Raw genomic sequence first — 23,871 nt, forward strand, 5'->3', positions numbered from 1 at the left:
GAGCCTGCCAAGCAACCTCTAAGTCTTCAGAATGCAGAACACCAGAGCTTCACTCAAAACATTGAAGGAGTTGAAGCAGTCTCTCGGGTGTATCCTTTGGCTGGCACTACACGTGCACCACGCCCTGCTTCCACTGAAGCCACTGATAGCACAACTGCTCCAAGACCCAAGAAGCGCACTCGTGTTCTCAATGACCGAGAGCTTCTTGTGGCCCTTCATCAAAAACAAGATAGGCATCATGACTGGCTGAAGCGTCAGATGAAAAGCCTCTTGGTGGATGTTAATCGCATTTGAAATCTTGCCACCAAGAATGCTTTCGTTACCCATGAAACATGTCGCCGTACATGGAAAGGGCTAACGATGATGTGTTCTGAAGCTGATCTTCAAGAGGATGGCTTCACTGAGCGATTCAAGTTTGACTCCACACTTCCTAAAAGGGCTGTGCTGCGAGGAACACCATCCCTTGAAGACTCTGAGTTTTCTTCCTCTGCTGCCACAGTGACTGCCAGAGTTATCGAGGATGAAGATGATGCTAATTCACCGCCACCTCCTTCAGCACACATCGATACTGCTCCAAGTTCGTCTGCACCGCCACACACCACCGAAGACCCTGCTACTTCACCTACTCCTCATGGGACCGAGTAGATGCTCTATGTCTTCAAACCTTTTTGGTCCTCACTGACAAAAGGGGGAGAAGCATATGAGGTTGATAGTCTTCAAGCGGGTCCATATGGGCGGGTGCTTTATATTTTGCTATATTTTGCTTCGTGCTTACAACTCTCGTTTTGCTACATTTGGTTCTTTGAGTTGTAACACTTAAACTCGATGGTCGTCTGCTACTTATTTGCCAACTTGTTTGCGATGATAAATTCCGCTTGTGCGACGATAAATTCCGCACTTAGATCATTCTGCAGACTTTCATTATGCATGTCATTATCTTCATATACTTTCACATGCATAGTGGAATGTCATCATAAGGTGAAGTGGATCTCCACAAGTACAACCTGCCATGTGCATTTGCATTCCAAAAGCAAATTACTTATATGCACATCTTCAGGGGGAGCCCTTGCAACTTATGAAGACAATTCCTTATCCTTTAAAATTTCACAGACTATATTCCCCGTTGAAAACTTCAACTAGTTTGTCATCAATCACCAAAAAGGGGGAGATTGTAAGTGCATCTAGTGCCACCCCTAGTTGGTTTTGGAGTATTGACGACAAACCTAGTTGAGGGACTAATGTGTTTGTGAGAATTGCAGGATAACACAGGTAGAAGTCCCTCATTGATTCGGGTTTTTTCCTACCAGAGATGACCCCTAAAAATGTACGAAGACATTGAAGTCAATGGTGGTATATGAAGATATTCACATTGAAGACTATGACAAGAGAGAGAATACACCACGTGAAGCCTATGGAACTCGAAGACTTAGATGTTCTCTTTCATTTTGTGTTGAGTCATAGGAACCACTGTACTGTTAAGTGGGATCCAAAAGAACCAGTCAGAATGACTGAAGTGATGCCTAATTAAAAACCTATGTCTTCAAGTGAAGACTATGAGAGCAAATCTTGTCCAGAGTCGGACAAGTCAGCTTTGCTTGTAGCCCAAGTAAAGTTGCCGTGTGGGTTTGAAATCTGACCATTGGAACACATGTCAGTTCCTTAGTGACCCAGGGTCATTTTGGACAAATCAGGTCGGGTTGCCAAGTGACTATAAATAGTCCACCCCCTACAACCATAAACGGTGGGCTGCTCAGATTCAGTGCACGGCTTTTGTCGTTTGAGAGCAACCCACCTCGAAGCCTTTGAGAGAGAATACCTTGCAAGGATAAAGCCCTAACCATCCAGAGCCAGAGAGAATTGGGCATCACTTAAGTCTTCTTGTCTGAGTGATCTGAAGACTTATTACACTTGAGGACTGTGCATCCTCCAGTCGGTTAGGCGTCGCGTTCTGAGCATCCAAGAGACATTGTGGATTGCCGGTGAACGAAGTCTGTGAAGGTTTGGGAGTCTACCTTGAAGACTTACCAGAGTGATTGGGCGAGGTCTGTGTGACCTTAGCTCAAGGAGAATACGGTGAGGACTGGGTGTCCTGAGCTACGTGTTCAGGACTGGGTGTCCGGGACTGTGTGTCCTAAGGTTTAAATACCTAGCCACTCCAACCAGACGTACAGTTGTCATAGCAACTGGAACTGGTCCAACAAATCATTGTCTTCAACGAGTCACTGGTTTCATCTTCACTTCCCTTTACTTACTGTTATTCGTTGTGAAGTAATTGCATGTTTGCTCTATCTTTTGTCTTCACAACGTGAATGTATGATCTGTTTGGCTTCATAATATCTTCCTACCTGATCCTCATTACACTGCAGCTGTTTGTCACTGTGCTTTCACTCTATTGAATACTTGACCATGGCTTGCCTAGTGTAGTCTACCTTCCGCTGCATAGTAATAGGCATATCTCTACTGTTTGTCTTCATAACTTCCACGTTTTGAAGACTTTCATAAAAATCGCCTATTCACCCCCCTCTAGTCGATATAACGCACTTTCACCTTCTCACCCGTAGCGATGCTTAAGTCCGTCTAAATAATGTTAGCTATTGCCGCATTTTATGATTATGAAATTTGGCAAATGGATGTAAAAACTGCATTCCTGAATGGATTTCTGGAAGAAGAGTTGTATATGATGCAACCTGAAGGTTTTATCGATCCAAAAGGTGCTAACAAAGTGTGCAAGCTCCAGCGATCCATTTATGGACTGGTGCAAGCCTCTCGGAGTTGGAATAAACGTTTTGGTAGTGTGATCAAAGCATATGGTTTTATACAGACTTTTGGAGAAGCCTGTATTTACAAGAAAGTGAGTGGGAGCTCTGTAGCATTTCTAATATTATATGTGGATGACATATTGTTGATTGGAAATGATATAGAATTTCTGGATAGCATAAAAGGATACTTGAATAAAAGTTTTTCAATGAAATACCTCGGTGAAGCTGCTTACATATTGGGCATCAAGATCTATAGAGATAGATCAAGACGCTTAATTGGACTTTCACAAAGCACATACCTTGACAAAGTTTTGAAGAAGTTCAAAATGGATCAAGCAAAGAAAGGGTTCTTGCCTGTATTACAAGGTGTGAAGTTGAGTAAGACTCAATGCCCGACCACTGCAGAAGATAGATAGAAAATGGAAGATGTTCCCTATGCTTCAGCCATAGGCTCTATCATGTATGCAATGTTGTGTACCAGACCTGATGTGTGCCTTGCTATTAGTTTAGCAGGGAGGTACCAAAGTAATCCAGGAGTGGATCACTGGACAGCGGTCAAGAACATCCTGGAGTACCTGAAAAGGACTAAGGATATGTTTCTCGTTTATGGAGGTGACAAAGAGCTCATCGTAAATGATTAAGTTGATGCAAGCTTTGACACTGATCCGGACAATTCTAAATCGCAAACCAGATACGTGTTTATATTAAACGGTGGAGCTATCAGTTGGAGCAGTTCTAAATAGAGCGTCGTGGCAGGATCTACATGTGAAGCAGAGTACATTGCTTCTTCAGAAGCAGCAAATGAAGGATTCTGGATGAAGGAGTTCATATCCGATCTAGGTGTCATACCTAGTGCATCGGGTCCAATGAAAATCTTTTGTGACAATACTGGTACAATTGCCTTGGCAAAGGAATCCAGATTTCACAAGAGAACCAAGCACATCAAGAGACGCTTCAACTCCATCCGGGATCAAGTCCAGGTGGGAGACATAGACATTTGCAAGATACATACGGATCTGAATGTTGCAGACCCATTGACTAAGCCTCTTCCACGAGCAAAACATGATCAGCACCAAGGCTCCATGGGTGTCAGAATCATTACTGTGTAATCTAGATTATTGACTCTAGTGCAAGTGGGAGACTGAAGGAAATATGCCCTAGAGGTAATAATAAAGTTATTATTTATTTCCTTATATCATGATAAATGTTTATTATTCATGCTAGAATTGTATTAACCGGAAACATAATACATGTGTGAATACATAGGCAAACAGAGTGTCACCAGTATGCCTCTACTTGACTAGCTCATTGATCAAAGATGGTTATGTTTCCTAGCCATGGACATGAGTTGTCATTTGATTAACGGGATCACATCATTAGGAGAATGATGTGATTGACTTGACCCATTCCGTTAGCTTAGCACTTGATCGTTTAGTATGTTGCTATTGCTTTCTTCACGACTTATACATGTTTCTATGACTATGAGATTATGCAACTCCCGTTTATCGGAGGAACACTTTGTGTGCTACCAAACATCACAACATAACTGGGTGATTATAAAGGTGCTCTATAGGTTTCTCCGAAGGTACTTGTTGAGTTGGCGTATTTCGAGATTAGGATTTGTCACTCCAATTGTCGGAGAGGTATCTCTGGGCCCTCTCGGTAATGCACATCACTATAAGCCTTGCAAGCATTGTAACTAATAAGTTAGTTGCGGGATGATGCATTACAGAATGAGTAAAGAGACTTGCCGGTAACGAGATTGAACTAGGTATTGAGATACCGACGATCGAATCTCGGGCAAGTAACATACCGATGATAAAGGGAACAATGTATGATGTTATGCGGTTTGACCGATAAAGATCTTCGTAGAATATGTGGGAGCCAATATGAACATCCAGGTTCCGCTATTGGTTATTGACCGGAGACGTGTCTCGGTCATGTCTACATAGTTCTCGAACCCGTAGGGTCCGCACGCTTAAAGTTCGGTGACGATCGGTATTATGAGTTTTTGTGTTTTGATGTACCGAAGGTAGTTCGGAGTCCTAGATATGATCACGGACATGACAAGGAGTCTCGAAATGGTCGAGATGTAAAGATCGATATATAGGACGACTATATTCGGACACCGAAAGTGTTCCGGGTGATTTCGGAGGGAACCGGAGTGCCGGAGGGTTACAGGAACCCCCCGGGAGAAGTAATGGGCCTTATGGGCCTTAGTGGAGAGAGAGAGGGCTGTCCTAGGGCAGGTCGTGCGCCCCTCCCCCTCTGGTCCGAATTGGACTAGGAGAGGGGGGGGGGCGGCGCCCCCCTTTCCTTCTCCCTCTCCCCCGTCCTTTCCCCCTCCTAGTAGGAGTAGGAAAGAGGGGAGTCCTACTCCTACTAGGAGGAGGACTCCTCCTCCTGGAGCGCCATAGAGGGACGGCCGGCCTCCCCCCTGCTCCTTTATATACGGGGGCAGGGGGCACCTCTAGACACACAAGTTGATCAGTTGATCTATTCGAGCCGTGTGCGGTGCCCCCCTCCACCATATTCCACCTCGGTTATATCGTAGAGGTGCTTAGGCGAAGCCCTGCGTCGGTAGCATCATCATCACCGTCACCACGCCATCGTGCTGACGAAACTCCCCTGTGAAGCTTTGCTGGATCGGAGCTCGCAGGACATCATCGAGTTGAACGTGTGCAGAACTCGGAGGTGTCGTGCGTTTGGTACTTGGATCGGTCGGATCGTGAAGACGTACGACTACACCAACCGCGTTGTGCTAACGCTTCTGCATTCGGTCTACGAGGGTACGTGGACACACTCTCCCCTCTCGTTGCTATGCATCACCATGATCCTGTGTGTGCGTAGTAAATTTTTTGAATTTTCTACGTTCCCCAACACTGAGTACTACAATCACTTGAATCAAGTGGGAGTTAATCTTCCAGATAAGATAGTGATTGACAGAGTTCTCTAGTCACTATCACCAAGTTACTAGAACTTCATGATGAACTATAATATGCAAGGGATAACGGAAACGATTCCCAAGCTCTTCGTGATGCCGAAATCGACGAAGGTAGAAATCAAGAAAAGCATCAAGTGTTGATGGTTGACAAGACCACTAGTTTCAAGAAAAAGGGCAAAGGGAAGAAGGGGAACTTCAAGAATAACGGCAAGCAAGTTGCTGCTTAAGTGAAGAAGCCCAAGTCTGGACCTAAGCCTGAGACTAAGTGCTTCTACTACAAAGGGACTAGTCATTGCAAGCAGAATTGCCCCAAGTATTTGGCGGATAAGAAGGATGGCAAAGTGAACAAAGGTATATTTGATATTGATGTGTACTTTACTAGTGTTTATAGCAACCCCTCAGTATTTAATACTAGTTTAGTTGCTAAGATTAGTAACTCGAAACGGGAGTTGCAGAATGAACAGAGACTAGTTAAGGGTGAAGTGACGATGTGTGTTGGAAGTGGTTCCAAGATTGATATGATCATCATCGCACACTCCCTATACTTTCGGGATTAGCGTTGAACCTAAATAAATGTTATTTGGTGTTTGCGTTAAGCATGAATATGATTTGATCATGTTTATTGCAATACAGTTGTTCATTTAAAGTCAGAGAATAATTGTTGTTCTGTTTACATGAATAAAACCTTCAATGGTCATACACCCAAGGTGAATGGTTTATTGAATCTTGATCGTAGTGATACACATATTCATAATATTGAAGCCAAAAGATGCAAAGTTAATAATGATAGTGCAACTTATTTGTGGCACTGCCGTTTAGGTCATATTGGTGTAAAGCGCATGAAGAAAAATCCATGCTGATGGGCTTTTGGAATCACTTGATTATGAATCAGTTGATGCTTGCAAACCATGGCTCATGGGCAAGATGACTAAAACTCCGTTCTCCGGAACAATGGAGCGAGCAACAAACTTGTTGGAAATAATACATACTAATGTATGCAGTCCGATGAGTGTTGAGGCTCGCGGCAGGTATCGTTATTTTCCGACCTTCACAGATGATTTGAGCAGATATGGGTATATCTTCTTGATGAAACATAAATCTGAAACATTTGAAAAGTTCAAAGAATTTCAGAGTGAAGTGGAAAATCATGGTAACAAGAAAATCAAGTTTCTACGATCTGATCGTGGAGGTGAATATTTGAGTTACGAGTTTGGTCTTCATTTGAAACAATGCGAAACAGTTTCGCAACTCATGCCACCCGGAATACCACAGCGTAATGGTGTGTCTGAACATCGTAATCGTATTTTACTAGATATGGTGTGATCTATGATGTCTCTTACTAATTTACCACTATCATTTTGGGGTTATGCATTAGAGACAGCTGCATTCACGTTAATAGGGCACCATCTAAATCTGTTGAGATGACGCCATATGAACTGTGGTTTGGCAAGAAACCAAAGTTGTCGTTTCTTAAAGTTTGGGGTTGCGATGTTTATGTGAAAAAGTTTCATCCTGATAAGCTCAAACCCAAATCGGAGAAATGCGTCTTCATAGGATACGCAAAAAGAAACTGTTGGGTACACCTTCTATCACAAGATCCGAAAGGTAAGATCTTTGTTGCTAAGAGTGGATCCTTTCTAGAGAAGAAGTTTCTCTCAAAATAAGTGAGTGTGAGGAATGTAGAACTTGATGAGGTAATTGTACCTTCTCCCTAACTGGAAAGTAGTTCATCACAGAAATCAGTTCTAGTGATCTCTACACCAATTAGTGAGGAAGCTAATGATGATGATCATGAAACTTCAGATCAAGTTACTACCAAACCCCATAGGTCAACCAGAGTAAGATCTGCACCAGAGTGGTATGGCAATCTTGTTCTGGAAGTCATGTTACTTGACCATGACGAACCTACGAACTATGAGGAAGCGATGATGAGCCCAGATTCCGCAAAATGGCTTTAGGACATGAAATCTGAGATGGGATCCATGTATGAGAACAAAGTATGGACTTTGATTGACTTGCTCGATGATCGGTTAGTCATTGAGAATAAATGGATCTTCAAGAGGAAGACGGACGCTGATAGTAGTGTTATTATCTACAAGCTTGAATTGTCGCAAAATGTTTTCGACAAGTTCAAGGTGTTGACTACGATGAGATTTTCTCACTCGTATCGATGCTTAAAAGTCTGTCCGAATCATGTTAGCAGTTGCCACATTTTATGAAATCTGGCAAATGGATGACAAAACTGCATTCCTTAATGGATTTCTTAAAGAAGAGTTGTATATGATGCAACCAGAAGGTTTTGTCGACCCTAAGGTACTAACAAAGTGAGCAAGCTCCAGCGATCCATCTATGGACTGGTGCAAGCATCTCAGAGTTGGAATATATGCTTTGATAAAGTGATCAAAGCATATGGTTTTATACAGACTTGCGGTAAAGCCTGTATTTACCAGAAAGTGAGTGGGAGCACTACAACATTTCTGATAAGTATATGTGAATGACATATTGTTGATCGAAAATAATGTAGAATTTTCTGGAAAGCATAAATGAGTGTTTGAAAGGATTTTTTTCAAAGAAAGACCTCGGGGAAGCTACTTACATATTGAGCATCAAGATCTATAGAGATAGATCAAGACGCTTGATATATTTTCAATGAGTACATACCTTGACAAGATTTTGAAGTAGTTCAAAATGAAACAGTCAATGAAGGAGTTCTTGCCTGTGTTGCAAGGTGTGAAGTTGAGTAAAGACTCAAAACCTGACTACAGCAGAAAATAGAAAGAGAATGAAAAGTCATTCCCTATGCCTCAGTCATAGGTTCAATAAAGTATGCTATGTTGTATACCAGACCTATTGTGTGCCTCACCATAAGTTTGGCAAGAGGGTACAATAGTGATCCAGGAATGGATCACTGGACAACGGTCAAAAATATCCTTAGTGGAATAAGGAAATGTTTCACGGTTATGGAGGTGACAAAGAGTTCGTCGTAAAGAGTTACGTCGATGCAAGCTTTGACACCGATCTGGATGACTCTAAGTCTCGATCTATATACATATTGAGAGTGGGAGGAATTAGCTAGAGTAGCTTCGTGCAAAGCATTGTAAACACAGAAAATTTGCAAAAATACATACGGCTCTGAATGTGGCAGACCCGTTGAATAAATTTCTCTCACAAACAAAACATGATCACTCTTTGGGTGTTAATCACATAGCGATGTGAACTAGATTATTGACTCTAGTAAACCCTTTGGGTGTTGGTCACATGAAGATGTGAACTAATCACATAAAGATGTGAACTATTGCTGTTAAATCACATGACGATGTGAACTAGATTATTGACTCTAGTGCAAGTGGGAGACTGAAGGAAATATCCCCTAGAGGCAATAAGAAAGTTATTATTTATTTCCTTATATCATGATAAAAGTTTATTATTCATGCTAGAATTGTATTAACCGGAAACTTAGTACATGTGTGAATACATAGACAAACTAAGTGTCACTAGTATGCCTCTACTTGACTAGCTCGTTAATCAAAGATGGTTAAATTTCCTAGCCATGGACAAGAGTTGTCGTTTGATGAATGGGATCACATCATTAGAGAATGATGTGATTGACTTGACCCATCCGTTAGCTTAGCACGATGATCGTTTAGTTTGTTGCTACTGCTTTCTTCATGACTTATACATGTTCCTTTGAGTATGAGATTATGCAACTCCCGAATACCGGAGGAACAATTTGTGTGCTACCAAACGTCACAACGTAACTGGGTGATTATAAAGGTGCTCTACAGGTGTCTCCGATGGTACTTGTTGAGTTGGCATAGATCGAGACTAGGATTTGTCACTCCGATTGTCGGAGAGGTATCTCTGGGCCCTCTCGGTAATGCACATCACTATAAGCCTTGCAAGCAATGCAACTAATGAGTTAGGTGTGGGATGATGCATTACAGAACGAGTAAAGAGACTTGTCGGTAACGAGATTGAGCTAGGCATTGAGATACCGACGATCGAATCTCGGGCAAGTAACATACCGATGACAAAGGGAACAACGTATATTGTCATGCGGTTTGACCGATAAAGATCTTCTAGAATATGTAGGAACCAATATGAGCATCCAGGTTCCGCTATTGGTTATTGACCGGAGACGTGTCTCGGTCATGTCTACATAGTTCTCGAACCCGTAGGGTCCGCACGCTTAAAGTTCTGTGACGATCGATATTATGAGTTTTTGTGTGTTTTGATGTACCGAAGGTAGTTCGGAGTCCCGGATATGATCACGGATATGACGAGGAGTCTCGAAATGGTCGAGACGTAAAGATCAATATATTGGATGACTATGTTCGGACATCGGAAGGGTTCCGGGAGGTTTCAGACATATACCGGAGTACCGGGGGTTACCGGAACCCCCCGGGAAGCTATTGGGCCTTATGGGCCTTAGTGGAGAAGAGAGGGCAGCAGGAGGTGGCGCGCGGCCCCCCTTGCCCCAATCCGATTTGGACAAGGGGAAGGGGCGCCCCCCCACTCTCCCCTCTCGTTGCTATGCATCACCATGATTTTGCGTGTGCTTAGGAAATTTTTTGAGTTTACTACGTTCCCCAACAGTCGTCTCGTAGCAGCCCCCATGGCCACCAGCGCCTCCCCTTGCAGCACCAACTCGAGGGCCTCCCCGGCGATGCGGCACCACCGACGGAACCATGCAGCATCCGCGGGTGCGGGGGGATCACGTGTGACGTTGTCTCTCCACGGCGGCGATGAGTAGCTTGACTGGGAGACGAGATGCTCGTAGAAGCACCGGGGGAAAGAAAGATGCTCGCAGCATCAGGTGGCCGTCCTCAACGACGGCGACCGGTGGTCGCCCTCCGCTCACGAGAGAGGGAGATGAGGAGGAGGAGGAGGTCGCTCGGGGGAGAGAAGAGAGCTCGCGTGTGGCCATGAACTCGTGCAGGGGGCGAAGGGATAAGGATGCGACACGGGATGCGAGCCGCTCGATCTAGTCACATCAGACGACGCGTGATGGACCGGTCGAGCGTTCGGCCGGTATGTCGTACGCAAACGTTTCCCAAAAAAGAACCAGGAAATCCATTTTTAGGGGTTTTTTCAAAGTTGTTTCATTCGATCGGGAGCAGTGCTTCACGCACGACAGTTACGAAACACAGATGACATGTCATGTCCCACCATCCAAGCGCAAGGCTAAACAACCACTACCGGTTGGATTAGGCCTCTCCCAGTGCTCCACCTTGTATAGATGCTAAGCCTGCCATGTAGGCAAAAAAAACTGATGTGGCAAGATAATTAAAAAGAAAAAGATGAGTGTGGTGACCCAGGAAGAAACAATGACAAGCACGATAACCTAGGCAAAACACTCAAATGGAAAAAGTCCACCAATGCATAAAAAACTTTAGTTACAAATTCATTAAATGAAAGTTAAAAACCTATACTTGGGGTTTTAGTTGTTAAAGTTTTTAATGTGCCAATGTATTGGAAGTAGCCTTAGCCATCGTTTCAGCATGGCCAAAGTGTGTGAAGCACTTTCGTTCGATCGGTAGGAACCAAACGTCCAAACGACGTGTACACCGACCCGAACCCGGCTCGTGGGGCCCACGAACACGGCCCGATCGATCGGTGACGCACGCACGCACCACTTTCGTCGAAATCGTGAGACTGGACAGCGAGAATTGCAGAGAGAGGAAGAAAATAAAGGAAGAGCAAAAAGGAGAAACCCGGAGGCCGGAATCCCAATCGATCGAAGGAAGAGAGCTGGGGGATCGCGGCGCCGGCGGCCGGCGGGGGGAGAACCGGAGGGGAGCCGTGGAGCGATCAGGGGGGCATCTGCGCCCGATGTGGGCGTGGGGCCTCGCCGAGCGCGCCATCGCCGGCCTCCTCGGCCCCGCCGGCGCGAATGGCGGTCGCTGGAACACCGCCGTCGCCGTCGGGGTCACGGCCGCGGCCGGCATCGCGCTAGTCGCCATCGTCGTCTCCTCCCGCAGGTTCGCCACCACCAGACCCAAACCCTCACCCCCTTCTGCTAAAGGCGGTCCTGTGCTTCGTCCCCTTAGTTGCATACGCGCGTTCTGGATGCAGGGGCGGGATCAAATCGCCGTGGCGGCGGCGGAGGAAGCGCGCGCTTGGGCCCAAGGAATGGCGCAGCTTGTTCACGCCGGAGGGGAAGTTTTACGACGGCGGCGTCAAGCTACTGAAGAGAGTTCGGAACGGAGTAAGATATAGTGAAGCTTAGTTTGTTTGTTACAGTATTTCCTTGCTATCTTGTGAGTTCCTGATGTAGCTTAGGAAGCCATCATATTGAGCTGTCTGCTTTCGTGACAGGGGGTTGAGCCGAGCATCAGAGCAGAGGTCTGGCCGTTCCTTCTGGGAGTGTAAGTACTTTTGTTAGTATGTAAATGTGGAAATTAGTGTTTTCCACAGGATTTTCCCAGGCCACCTTTCCCCCGCTCCTGTCCATTTGTAGTATCAAAACTATTGCGTGCAGTTTTAGATTGATTCTAAACTAAGTAGATGAAGGAAAACTTATGAATACACCAAATTTGCACATAGTTCAGCCCTTCTCTGGTAGGCACAGCATGACTCGATATCTTATCACAGTAAGAGATACCCTCCGTCCCATAATATAAGAGCGTTTTTTACACTACACTAGTGTAAAAAACGCTCTTATATCATGGGACTGAGGGAGTACATCGTGGAAATTTTATGTACTTAGTCACATGTGTTTTTTTTTGGTAGTCAGAGTGTTTGCCTCGAGTAATTGGAATTTTCGACTCTCGTGCAGTTATAGCCTGAATAGTTCAGAAGCTGAAAGGGAAGCAATTAAGGCCCATAACAGGTGCACCATTTTTTCAACCATCTATGTTTCATGACTCCAGTCCATGTTTGTCCACAGTCTCACTATATTTCTTTACCACTACAGAAACACATTGCCCCTTAATTAAGGAACACTTAAGTGTTTGCAAATGTTATTTTCATGGGGTCTAGTGTAAAACATGACAGTATTGGATGATTTATGTAGGAAGGGATATATGCTCTTGAGGAAACATTGCCTGCGAAAAAACAATGAAGAAAGCAAGCGATCAATCAACCGCAAAGAGAGCATTAGTTCTGGCAAAGTCAAAGAATCTGTTACTTCTGTTGGATCCGAAGAACCTGAAAAAGTAAGCGTGGATGATCATATCACGAGTGAGGAAGAAAATCCTTGTGTCATTTCAGAGCAAGAAATGCAGGATAAGACAGGTAAAGCAATTCCAGAGAATCAGGCGGATGAAAGCCTCTGTTCATCTAGTTCACGCGATGAGGATGAGAGTCAGAAAAGTGATGTGACCCATGTGGAAGCGTCCCGTGATGATGTCGCCTCTGTGGACCAGTCTTCAGTTGAGGATGAAGAAGAAAGTATGCCCCTGCCCAAATATTCAAACGCAGGAGGAAATATAGAAGCTGAAACTAAGTTATCTAAGGATGCCCGTCCTGTGAAGTCTGCACGGACAGTTGAGGATTTTGAGACATGGCAACGGATAATTCGTTTGGATGCAGTTCGTGCTAATAATGAATGGGTTTCCTACTCTCCATCGCAAGCTGCGGTTACCAGGGAGAAGGCAATTGACTCTGCTTCAGCTGTTTGTCTCAAAGACTATGACCACTTGGAAGCACATAGGATCCATCATGCGTCACGCCTTGTTGCAATACTTGAGGCGTACGCAACCTATGACCCAGAAATCGGTTATTGCCAGGGCATGAGTGACCTCCTTGCACCTCTCATTGCTGTGCTGGAGGAAGACGATGAAGCCTTCTGGTGCTTTGCCGGTTTCATGAGGAAAGCCCGCCACAACTTCAGACTCGACGAAGTGGGTATTCGCAGGCAACTCAACATGGTCTCCAAGATAATAAAAACCAAGGACTTCCATCTTTACAGGCACTTGGAGATGCTTGAAGCGGCAGACTGCTTCTTCGTCTATAGAATGGTGGTTGTGATGTTCCGGAGGGAGCTCACCTTCGAGCAGACCCTCAGCCTGTGGGAGGTGATGTGGGCCGACCAGGCAGCGAGGCGTGCTGGGATCGCACGATCGTCCTGGGGAAAACTTCGGCTTGGAGCCCCTCCAACTGATGACCTGCTGCTGTATGCAATTGCAGCCAGTGTACTGGAGAAGAGGAAATTGATAATAGAGAGCTATAGCAGCATGGATGAGATCATTAGGGACTGTAACAGCATGGCGGGGCAGCTGGACATTTGGAAGCTCCTGGACGACGCCCATGATTTAGTGGTGACCGTACAAGACAGGATCGAGTAGCTGGGATCTGCCCATGCTTATATTTGTATGATTGGTCCTGGCAGTTATCACGTTATCATATGTCTGTTATATACAATATCTTGTATGAGGTTATGGATAGAAACATTTTTGGTCTTGTTTTTTGGTGTGCCCTCTCTCTGCATGTGACTGTTCTTTGCACAGAGCAGATTTGTGGATCTTGTCATCTGTTGCTACTTCTTGGACTGTGGATGCTGGATACAATTTGGTCTTGCAGTGTATTTGTAACTAGAAAAAAGCCTTGTGCCTCAAGGGTGGTGTGGAGGGAAATATATCTCAATGTCCTGAAAGACGTTTAGTTCAGTTACTGCAGAGGGTGTATTCAGGAAGGGATTCTGCCTTCATAAAATAAACATGGAATTTCCGATAATCGAATTGATCAACTGGCCCAGGCTGTCACTTGCATGCTTTATAAGTGCTGCTCAACTCTTTTAGGCGTGTATAACTGCAAGAATATGCTCAATATATAGTGAAACGGACAGACAAATTATGTGGGAACATCACTGCAATGTATGATGTCCATATTTATTCTGAAATTGACATTGTTTAATAGCATAGCAATATTCCCACCATCCTCAATTGTAGACACTCCATCAGCTAAAAAAAATATGTAGAGACTCCACCATATGTTGAGAATGTAAACATAATTCGAGTAATCTGGGCATACATATGGATGTTTCAAATTGAGAGTGCCTTGTATGATCAATGAGACAACACACTGCCACCCAACGAGTACCATCATTATGTTGTTCTAACTCAAACCAGCCAACCAATACCATTATTATGCTGTTCTAACTCAAACCATATTACTTGAAAGCTATTTCTCCGAAGCAACTCGCCAACAACAGCCTACTCAGATTTGCTGTAGTGCCGGATACCAAATGCAAGCCCCAAGATTAAAATGGGAACAAGAAACTGCAGGATCTTGATGAGGAGGTCGCTATCCTTGGCCTGGACATGGGACCCTTGCTGAGGAGGTACGAATGTACGCTTTGCTGGGATGGTTGAAGCATCAATTTCCCCGATGTGGTACTTCTCCATCATCTCCCTTGCGGAATCACTGTGTCCGATATCTTCGAAATCGCTGGTTGCATCTTTCCCTGGTTATATTGGAGTAGTGATCAGGTTTGAATATTAAAATCGAAACTGCGCAAGACTTTTGAACTTAGTCTCATCCACAATTATAAATACAACTAAAATGACTCACCGGTTACTGCCAGCAGTACCTCATCTCCACCAGGATGCTCATCCATGAAAGGGGTAACATCATACACCTGAAATGTTACACAACATGAGCTGATATAGTCAGGCATATTTTGCATCACACATAACAGGAATTTCGTCAGGTAAATTTCTCAATTCCTGCTGGGTATTTCTTTTACTCCAACGAAATCTAATCCACTGGGTCCAGAGAAAACTCTAGACCGTATGGCCATACATGCCACACTGGAACATTCAAGGCCACACAATTGAAATGGGTACCAACAAACATATCGGCCACACATACTGCAGAGACACCATTTTGGTGGGGCTACCCAGCATCAACCACGTGCATGTGAATCAATCGCCCTGATACATCTTAATTGACTCATTTCCTTCCACCATGACTAGTTAATATGCACATTGCAGAAGAGGAAGCAGCTTTTCTTCACTGTCTCCCCATACTTGTACTTGATCCTATGAAAGAGCTGTCCAGTTGATAAGATTTTGCTGGAATATCTTTCCCTCAGCACCTCGTCAAGAATGAAATCCTGATATGCGACACGCAAGGCGGATCTTGTACGAGTCGACCGATCTATGTACAATATTGCAGAAGGTGCATGTAACAGCATGGAGTGCACCAAAGGCTAGAAGGCTGTAACTGGTCTGGAATTGGAACGCAGGCTTAAAACAAATCACCTGCTATTTGTCCTCATAGGACTATGTGTTTGGTCAGAGAACATCTCTGTTGACGAACAGATCTGATTGGGCGGAATTGACTTGAGCAAGCTCAACAAGAATACTCAAATTCCACGAGCCCAGCGCCCCAGCAGACTCAGTTTTTCCTCGAGAAGAAGCCTAGCATCTAGAAGTGTTATCTAGCGCAACAGGCTTTGCAGGCGAAGCCTGCGCCGGAACAAGAGGACTAGCCACAGAACTCGCAGGAGAAGTAGATGCTAGGGTAGGAAAACGAAGGAGTGGTAGCGAGCAGGGAAGCATACCTTGCCGGCGATGACGAGCCAGCAGTCCTTGGCGACGTTGTGCTTGGCGACCTCCTCGAAGCCGAACATTTTCTTCTCGCCGGCCATGGCTCGCAACACACGCGCCCACGCTGCCCTGAGGAGGAGAGGCCACGAATTCCACGCCACCAAATAAAAACAATCCCCAAAAAAATCAGTCCTCTTCGGTGTACGCCTAGATCCACGACACGTCGTCGGGAGAAAAGCGGTTGAGGCGCTGTTGGTTGGCCGTCGGGTCGCTCTCACTCACCTGGGAGCGGCCGCGAGGCGAGAAGTCGCCGGTGAGGGGGACGGGCGGGCCGACGGAGTGGCGCACGCACCGAGAGAGGAGGAGGAAATGGATCACGCGCTTTGGACAGCCCCCCGCTCCGCGTGCGTGCGTGCGTGCGCGGTGGCGCCGGAGTCTGCTGTATTTGAGCCCGGCGCGTCCGGCCCCTCCCGCACCCCGTCGCGGCCTTCTTTCCCAAAATGCCCCTCGCGCGGCGGCCCTGGGCCGTTTCCTCCCTTGGGCCTCAACCCTCGGCCGTCGGCCCGTCAGCAGCATTTCGGCACGTCAGCTTGCTGAGTCGCGCCCGCCCGCCTCGGCCTCGGCCTCGGCGATCGCTACCCTTTCCGTTTGCCCGGTCGTACGCGACCGTGTGGCGCGAGGCGAGACACGAGAGGAGAGTGCGCAGTGAGACCGCCAACGCTCGCGCCGCGCCTCCGCCCCAGATCGTGGACCCGACGCCGATCGGCTCGTGCCATGGAGGAGCCCACGCGGCCCGTACCCGCGGACGACAGGGCGGCGGTGGAGGTGGAGGACGAGGCGGGGGAGGAAGAGGAGGAGCCGCCACGATCGGCCACGGCCAAGCAGGAGGAGGCCAAGGCGGCGCTGGGCGCCGAGGGGTCCCAGCCGTTCACCACGCGGCAGCTCGTCGGTGAGATCAAGGAGGACGGCGAGGCGGACGGGGGCGGAGGCGTTGGGGAGGGGGACGGGGTCGGATCCGCCGATGCTGAGGGTTCTTCGTCCAGGTTCGTGCAGACGCGCGTCCTTGTGCCATGATGTCACTCCATTCAGTACTGCATATCGCCGGGACTTGGTTAGGCTGTTTGCCTTGGGTCGTCCTAGTACCGAGCCATTTGGATAATGGAATCCAAATATGTTGTTTGATCGCTTCACGTTGGGGCCTATGCCATCTAGTATGTGAATTGTGCATTCGAGTCGTTGCTCTGTTTTGGTTGTTAGCTGCTGAAATAGTACTACATATTACTGATCAGCTATTCTAGTGTCATTTCGTGTTTCCTATCAGGGTAGCGGCAATTGGCATGCAATTTTACTGCAATTCTGCAACATCATAGGTGTTGATATTCTGTTGTCCCGTCTAAAAAATGAACGACACAAGTATATTCCATTTTCCATATGTATTGGTAGAGAAGTGTTTCATCAGACGCTGAACAAGCTGTTTTGCATCATGTGGCCAAATTGCAACTGTTCTGTTAATCGATTATACCGTCACAAATGAACTGTTTACTGTTTTTCTTTTCTTTTTACCAACGAAAATTCTGCAAGAATGCTCTTAGTGATAACTGTTCTATTAATTTTTTTCCAATCCTTTCCAGCCGAGAGAGCATGCAGCAGTTTTCATCCCATCATGATGTAGCCATGGAATTAATAAATAGTGTCACTGGAGTGGATGAGGAAGGTCGTTCTCGCCAAAGGATTCTTGCTTTTGCTGGAAAAAGGTTTGCTTACCTAGTTACCTTGCCTGACCCCCCCCCCCCCCCCCCCCCCCCCCCCCCAATGTTGTAATGACAACAAATTTTTGTGAACTTCATTTCTATTTATTTCTTTACTGCTATCGAGTCTTAAAGATCTGTTATGCAGATATCTAAATGCAATTGAAAGAAATCCTGATGACCCTGATGCATATTATAATTGGGCCCTAGTCCTCCAGGTAAATCTATAGCCCTTAAACCATATTTGCACAATAACTTTTATTAACACTTACTGTGACCACTGCGGAATTGGACTTTTGCCGTTTAAACCATGCATGCAAAATGGACACCACAAGATTGATATCAAGGTTATTAGGTAATCACCCTTTTCAAACTATTATTTTAGGAGAGTGCAGATAATGTGGACCCCAATTCTGGTTCCTCCAAAGACACGTTACTTGAGGAGGCCTGCAAAAAGTATGCTGAAGCTACCCGACTTTGCCCGACTCTTTATGATGTAAGTTTCATATTTGTTACATTATTTTGGAATTTTAATTGATATTTTATTAGTTCTCTGGGTTTATATTGTGCAAAATACTATGGTATGGTCGTTATTTAGTCTATGTTAAGCTCTTGGCTCATTGTACAGAATGTGGTCTCATGGTTCTAGTGGATAAATGCTAACTGTCGATAACTTCATATCTTGATGAACATATTAAATGCTAACTGTCGATCACTTCATATCTTGATGGACGTATCCACATTTTGACTATTGATTCTTTTTTTGACACATTCATTTTCCCTTTAGGCATACTATAACTGGGCCATTGCTATTGCTGATCGAGCTAAAATACGAGGTCGTACCAAAGAAGCCGAAGATCTCTGGAGACTGGTTGGTTCACATATGTATAGGCTTTGTTTGTATTAAGCTCTGAAGTTTTCTCATGTTACTGTGTCCAGATAGTATGTCTGTCTACTATTACATTACTTGGTCTGCAGTGGTTGTGAGGCTTGGCGAGTGATGCACTTTTGGTTGATTCTGTTGTTTAGATGATCAAATGCGCTTTTTTCTAAATAATATAGAACAACTTGGCTGCATACTCCTCCATACTTGATTGAAAAATGTTGGACTTTGGCCAATTGAATAGTAAGCAGCATGGAACCTCATCCCTGATAGATGATGAACTTAATGTTCTGAGGAACACATATTAAACTATACTTATACAGTGATATAACGGCACTTGAGGCTTAGTTTCTTATAGATTCCTCATATTTACGTTAGACTTGTTAGAAATTTTGAAGTCATAATCTATTTAAAAAGAACAGATTAAAAAAGAGATAAATTCCGTAATGGAATGGTAGGATGAAAAATAGAAGTCCTAGAGGATTACAGATGTAATCTTTCCCTGTCTATTTTTCCTTCTCAGTGTCCTTTGGTTTCATGCACATTCTACAAAACCAGGCTATTGGGTGGATCTTGGGTTCTGGTTCATATGTTTTACTTCCATGGTGTTTGGGTTAAATTCACCTTCTCGAAACAGTCATGGAATCACTTGTTCTAGCGAGAGTTTTTGTTTTTTTTGCTGAAGCACTTATTTGCTACTCTAAGTGACTTCTTAACTTTTTGGCATGGGCCAAATAGATGGAAACTATAATTTCTCTGTTCCAAGGGTACATACATCAGCTTAACTTCTGCCAGCACTCACCTCTAGATACAGGACATTCCTGATGTTCATACCAGAGATTTTAATATTTTATTGCTATATCAGACGCTTGATAGTTATTCCTTTTTATGCCAAATATACTGTTGTACTGTCTAGCATGCAATTTATAGGTGAAGTATGATAGCATGCAATTTTATACAATTCCCCTTTCCCCCCAGGCAATAGTGAATTATGAGAAGGCTGTCCAGCTAAATTGGAATAGCCCGCAGGTCAGTGCTGAACCCTTTTTTAATTCATTTTAAGTTCTTAATGGCACAATATAAGATGAAACAAAAAGGTAGAAATGGTCCTATTTGTTTCATTGAGAAAAAAAGTACACATGTAAATGTGATAAAAAAATACCATAAATGTTCAGAAGAGTTCGAGATGATAACATTACTGTAAGAGTTCTATCACATATGGAGTTCACATATGTTGCAGGGAACCTTCTATAGAGGCAGGCCTACTATATTTCCATTTCAAACAATTGATTTTAAATGGCCTAATTTGTTCATCTAAGATATAGGCGTGGTCAAACATCTGCTCTTACCTCAAAATGTCCAAGATATTCAAAACAAATTTTAAAAATATTTGTCGTTCAATTGGCATCCTTCATTTATTTTATTCTTGGACTCATGGTTGTTCATGGTGGGAACAAAGACTGGTGCAAAGGCCAAGGGAATTACCCTGCCACTGGCAAATCTGGAATTTGAGAGACGACTGTGTTTTCGCCAATGTAGGCCACTTTGTCAGGTGCTGGTCCATGGGATTCTGGCTGAGGTCGGTTGTGGAAGGCAGCAGGACCAAAAGCCCTTTGGGGGCTACCTTTACACGCTAGGCCTCTTGACCCATGATTAGAGCCTTATGAGTGACGCCCGATCTCTCTTTTTGTAGATTAGAGTAGGTCTTCTCCTAGTCTTGTTTTGGTTTTGCACTTTTGCTTTGATTTTCTATTAATAACAACGGCATGCATTTTGATGCGTGTTCAGAATATCTTTTGTTACCTTAAGTCAGTCTTATTATTTTGTATTTATTTGTCTCCATTATGCATTTTGGAGCAAAGCTATGAGATGAAACATTATGAAATCACTATGATTTTCAGTTTCTTAATTTTGATTTTTTTAAGTATTCACTTATCATATTAGTGCTGCTTCTACCCTAACTTGTTTGCTTCTCTAATTGCAGGCTCTAAATAATTGGGGCCTTGGACTACAGGTACTTATCTTGTAACGGTGTTGTTATCTTTGCTTTTTGGGACTGGAATGTTCCTACCTATTCGCTCATTATCCTTTCATTTGAGCTTCTCTATTTTGCTGTTCCTACCTATTTTGCTGTTTGAGCTTCTCTTGCATAGCTGGTATCCCTAGAAGGGTTGGTGTGCGTTTGTGTGCTTCATCTGTATCGGTTGTGGCTTTATATATAAAACGGGGTGAAAGCCTTTTTTCAGCATTATCATTTCATTTGTAAGAATATGAATTTACAATGCAGGAACTGAGCGCCATTGTTCCTGCTCGGGAGAAACAAACCATCATAAAAACAGCTATAAGTAAGGTATATGCATATTGTTATTACTTGGTCTGGGAATGATTTACGATGATTTGTTCACTAAAAGATATATCTGTGATAAATTACTGACACCCACTCCCGCTGTCTCATCAGTTTCGTGTTGCTATCCAATTGCAATTTGATTTCCATCGGGCTATATACAACCTTGGAACTGTCTTGGTACGTTTCCTGTCTTCCATAGTAACTCACTCGATAACTATGGTTCTTGTGCATATTGACACACTTTTAGTGTATCGACATGAGCTCTTCAGTTTGAATACATTTTCTGTGCCCTTCTTAATGTTGCAGTACGGTTTAGCTGAGGATACCATGAGATCTGGGAGGCCAGACGTATCCCCTAATGAGCTTTACAGTCAGTCTGCTATCTATGTTGCAGCTGCTCATGCATTGAAACCAAATTACTCGGTAATTGTTAATTTTTCTGTTAACTGCCTGTTATGTTTCTTATGTGTAAAAAGCTGAGGATTCATGTAGCGTTATTTCATCTAATGCAGGTCTATCGCAGTGCTTTGCGACTAGTCCGCTTGATGGTAAGATTCAGTTGTACATATTTCCTGATACTCTTTTTTATCGGTCTATTGTTACCTATACGTAATAGCTAAGAAGTTGATGTGGCTGTGATATGTGTATTTTCTTTCCAAGTTATGTTGTTTACAATTTACTTGAACTGCTTTTGCGAAGCTCTATTCATGAGAAAGCTAGTAGCCTAGGGGATAGGGCTTTGAACCTGGTTAAATTGGTTTCTTGAATATTGCTTTGTCGGCTGTCAATTTTGACACATTTCTGCCCTCTAGATGGCATTGGCATTGTATCTTGTCATTGATTATGGAAGAATAACTTTGGTCTTGTTGTCATATTAAACGATGCAGTTGCCTTTGCCATACCTCAAAGTGGGATATTTGACCGCTCCTCCAGCCAACAATGCCATTGCACCACACACTGATTGGGAGAGGTCACAGTTTGTTCTGAACCATGAGGGACTCCAGAAGGTTCATCCCTTGTTATTTTGGACAATTATTCCAGTGCAAAGTTGGAGTTACTGATTTCTGCTTCTGCTTTTTTTTGTGACCTTGCCTTTCTGAATCTTATGGTTTTCTTGTAAATTGTAGGCCGATGCCTCTGGCCAGCCTCCATCACAATCAACGGACAGTGGAAGAAAGCCTACCCGAATAGCTGTTGAGGATATTGTTTCTGTGTCAGCATCCGCTGATCTAACATTGCCACCTGGTGCTGGTCTTTGTGTAGATACTGTTCATGGACCTAGGTTCTTGGTATGTATCTGCCAGTTGCTTTTATTCGTTTGTTCTATTGGAGTACAGATAATACTATATGTTTTACAACATTTACAAATGGAATCTGTGACAGGTTGCTGATAGCTGGGAGGCTCTTGACAGTTGGCTAGATGCTTTATGCCTAGTCTACACTATATTTGCAAGAGGGAAAAGTGACGTTCTTGCTGGTATTATTACTGGCTAATATATCATACAGAAAAACTGCACAATGAATAGAGGCTCAGAAATTGTGTAGGCTCATTGTCAATTCATTCTCTCTTGTGGATTTACCTGTGTTGATTTATCTCATGGCTTATGTGAAGTAGAGATGCTGATCGGTAACTCATTTCTTCCTCTTGGTAAGATATGTTGTGCCATTATAACAGATGCATTAAGATAAAAGTAAAGTTGTCTTCTTTTTTCGAGGAAAGATAAAGTAAAGTCTACACTTAATTGTCAAAAACCGTCTTTTCAAGTAGGGATGACAATCTGTAGCGTATGGGTGGGTACAACCCCCTTTTGCCCAAACCCATACCCACAGAAACCTTCTATTCACACTCACTTCAATATCCATGGGCATAAATTGACACCCATGTTTCCAAGCTTCACATTTTGTATCTTGATGTGCCACCATGACTCTAGTAGAGAAACAAATTTTTGAAAAAACAAATCTCCATATGTTGGATTAATCTCAAAGGATATGCACAGCCGCATGAGCCCCTCACCCTAATAGCTGAGAAGATCACTGAACACACCGTGGCTTTGTCACCTTATTATGCCTTGGCCCTCGGCATATTGTTGGAAAGAGAATGACATTAAAAGATGAAAATACATGTGGTCAATAGCTAGCCCATGTACAAGTACGTAGGCCTCGCGCTGGAGGAGAGACCTGGGGGTTGGCACTTGGTACAGGGCACCCCTATGCTTCACGCGAGACAGAGGGAACCGTCGCTGCGCGAGTTGCGCCGGCCCAGGCACGCGGGAGACACAGCCTCAATTTTTATTTTTATTTTTCACGTTTTCCCCTTTTTTGGTTCTTTTTTTTACTTTCGTTTATACTTCCAAATATTCTAAATAAATATATTAAAAAATCAGTGATAAACATTTGAAAATGATGACCAAAGCATTTGAAAAATGTTAAATGTGTATACAGAAAATGTTTATCACGTATACAAAAAAATACAATGTGTATGAAACAATTTGATCATGTATTAAAAAAATTTAATCAAGAATTTGAAAAAAAAGTTGAGCAAGTATTTAGAAAATGTTAATCAAGCATTTGGAAAATGTTAAATGTATATAGAAAAAATGTTGACAATGTATTAAAAATGATGGAAAATTTGATCATATATATAAAAATGTTAATAAAGCATTTGAGAAAAATGTTGAACAAGTATTTTAAAATATT

The 23,871-nt window shown here is 43.8% G+C and overlaps 3 protein-coding genes across 5 annotated transcripts; 2 read left to right on the forward strand and 1 right to left on the reverse strand.

Annotated features, from left to right (window-relative positions):
- The first annotated feature begins 11,354 nt into the window (after positions 1-11,354).
- Positions 11,355-14,261, forward strand: LOC125509839 (rab GTPase-activating protein 22-like). Of its 2 annotated transcripts, XM_048674872.1 has the most exons (6): positions 11,355-11,684; positions 11,779-11,911; positions 12,022-12,071; positions 12,482-12,535; positions 12,719-12,764; positions 12,858-14,261. In XM_048674872.1, the coding sequence occupies exons 1-6, from the start codon at positions 11,536-11,538 to the stop codon at positions 13,989-13,991; spliced, it is 1,566 nt and encodes a 521-aa protein (XP_048530829.1). In that variant the 5' UTR covers positions 11,355-11,535; the 3' UTR covers positions 13,992-14,261. The 2 variants fall into 2 exon arrangements, with proteins under 2 accessions (XP_048530829.1, XP_048530822.1); XM_048674865.1 differs by having other exon boundaries at positions 12,719-14,261.
- A 346-nt stretch (positions 14,262-14,607) lies between these two features.
- LOC125509860 (cytochrome b5) lies at positions 14,608-16,639 on the reverse strand. Of its 2 annotated transcripts, XM_048674892.1 has the most exons (4): positions 16,479-16,639; positions 16,211-16,325; positions 15,217-15,283; positions 14,608-15,109 (listed from the first exon to the last, which is right to left on the reverse strand). In XM_048674892.1, the coding sequence occupies exons 2-4, from the start codon at positions 16,295-16,297 to the stop codon at positions 14,859-14,861; spliced, it is 405 nt and encodes a 134-aa protein (XP_048530849.1). In that variant the 5' UTR covers positions 16,298-16,325; positions 16,479-16,639; the 3' UTR covers positions 14,608-14,858. The 2 variants fall into 2 exon arrangements, with proteins under 2 accessions (XP_048530849.1, XP_048530850.1); XM_048674893.1 differs by having other exon boundaries at positions 16,211-16,621.
- Positions 16,640-16,791: 152 nt separating this feature from the next.
- Positions 16,792-22,865, forward strand: LOC125509850 (protein HLB1-like). Its single transcript, XM_048674883.1, has 14 exons — positions 16,792-17,239; positions 17,828-17,950; positions 18,093-18,162; positions 18,330-18,440; positions 18,732-18,815; positions 19,806-19,856; positions 20,812-20,841; positions 21,115-21,177; positions 21,286-21,351; positions 21,481-21,597; positions 21,687-21,722; positions 22,062-22,181; positions 22,302-22,463; positions 22,558-22,865. The coding sequence occupies exons 1-14, from the start codon at positions 16,971-16,973 to the stop codon at positions 22,666-22,668; spliced, it is 1,413 nt and encodes a 470-aa protein (XP_048530840.1). The 5' UTR covers positions 16,792-16,970; the 3' UTR covers positions 22,669-22,865.
- Positions 22,866-23,871: the final 1,006 nt, after the last annotated feature.

Source organism: Triticum urartu, chromosome 1 (genome assembly GCF_003073215.2).
Source record: "Triticum urartu cultivar G1812 chromosome 1, Tu2.1, whole genome shotgun sequence".
NCBI classification, from domain to species: Eukaryota; Viridiplantae; Streptophyta; class Magnoliopsida; order Poales; family Poaceae; genus Triticum; species Triticum urartu.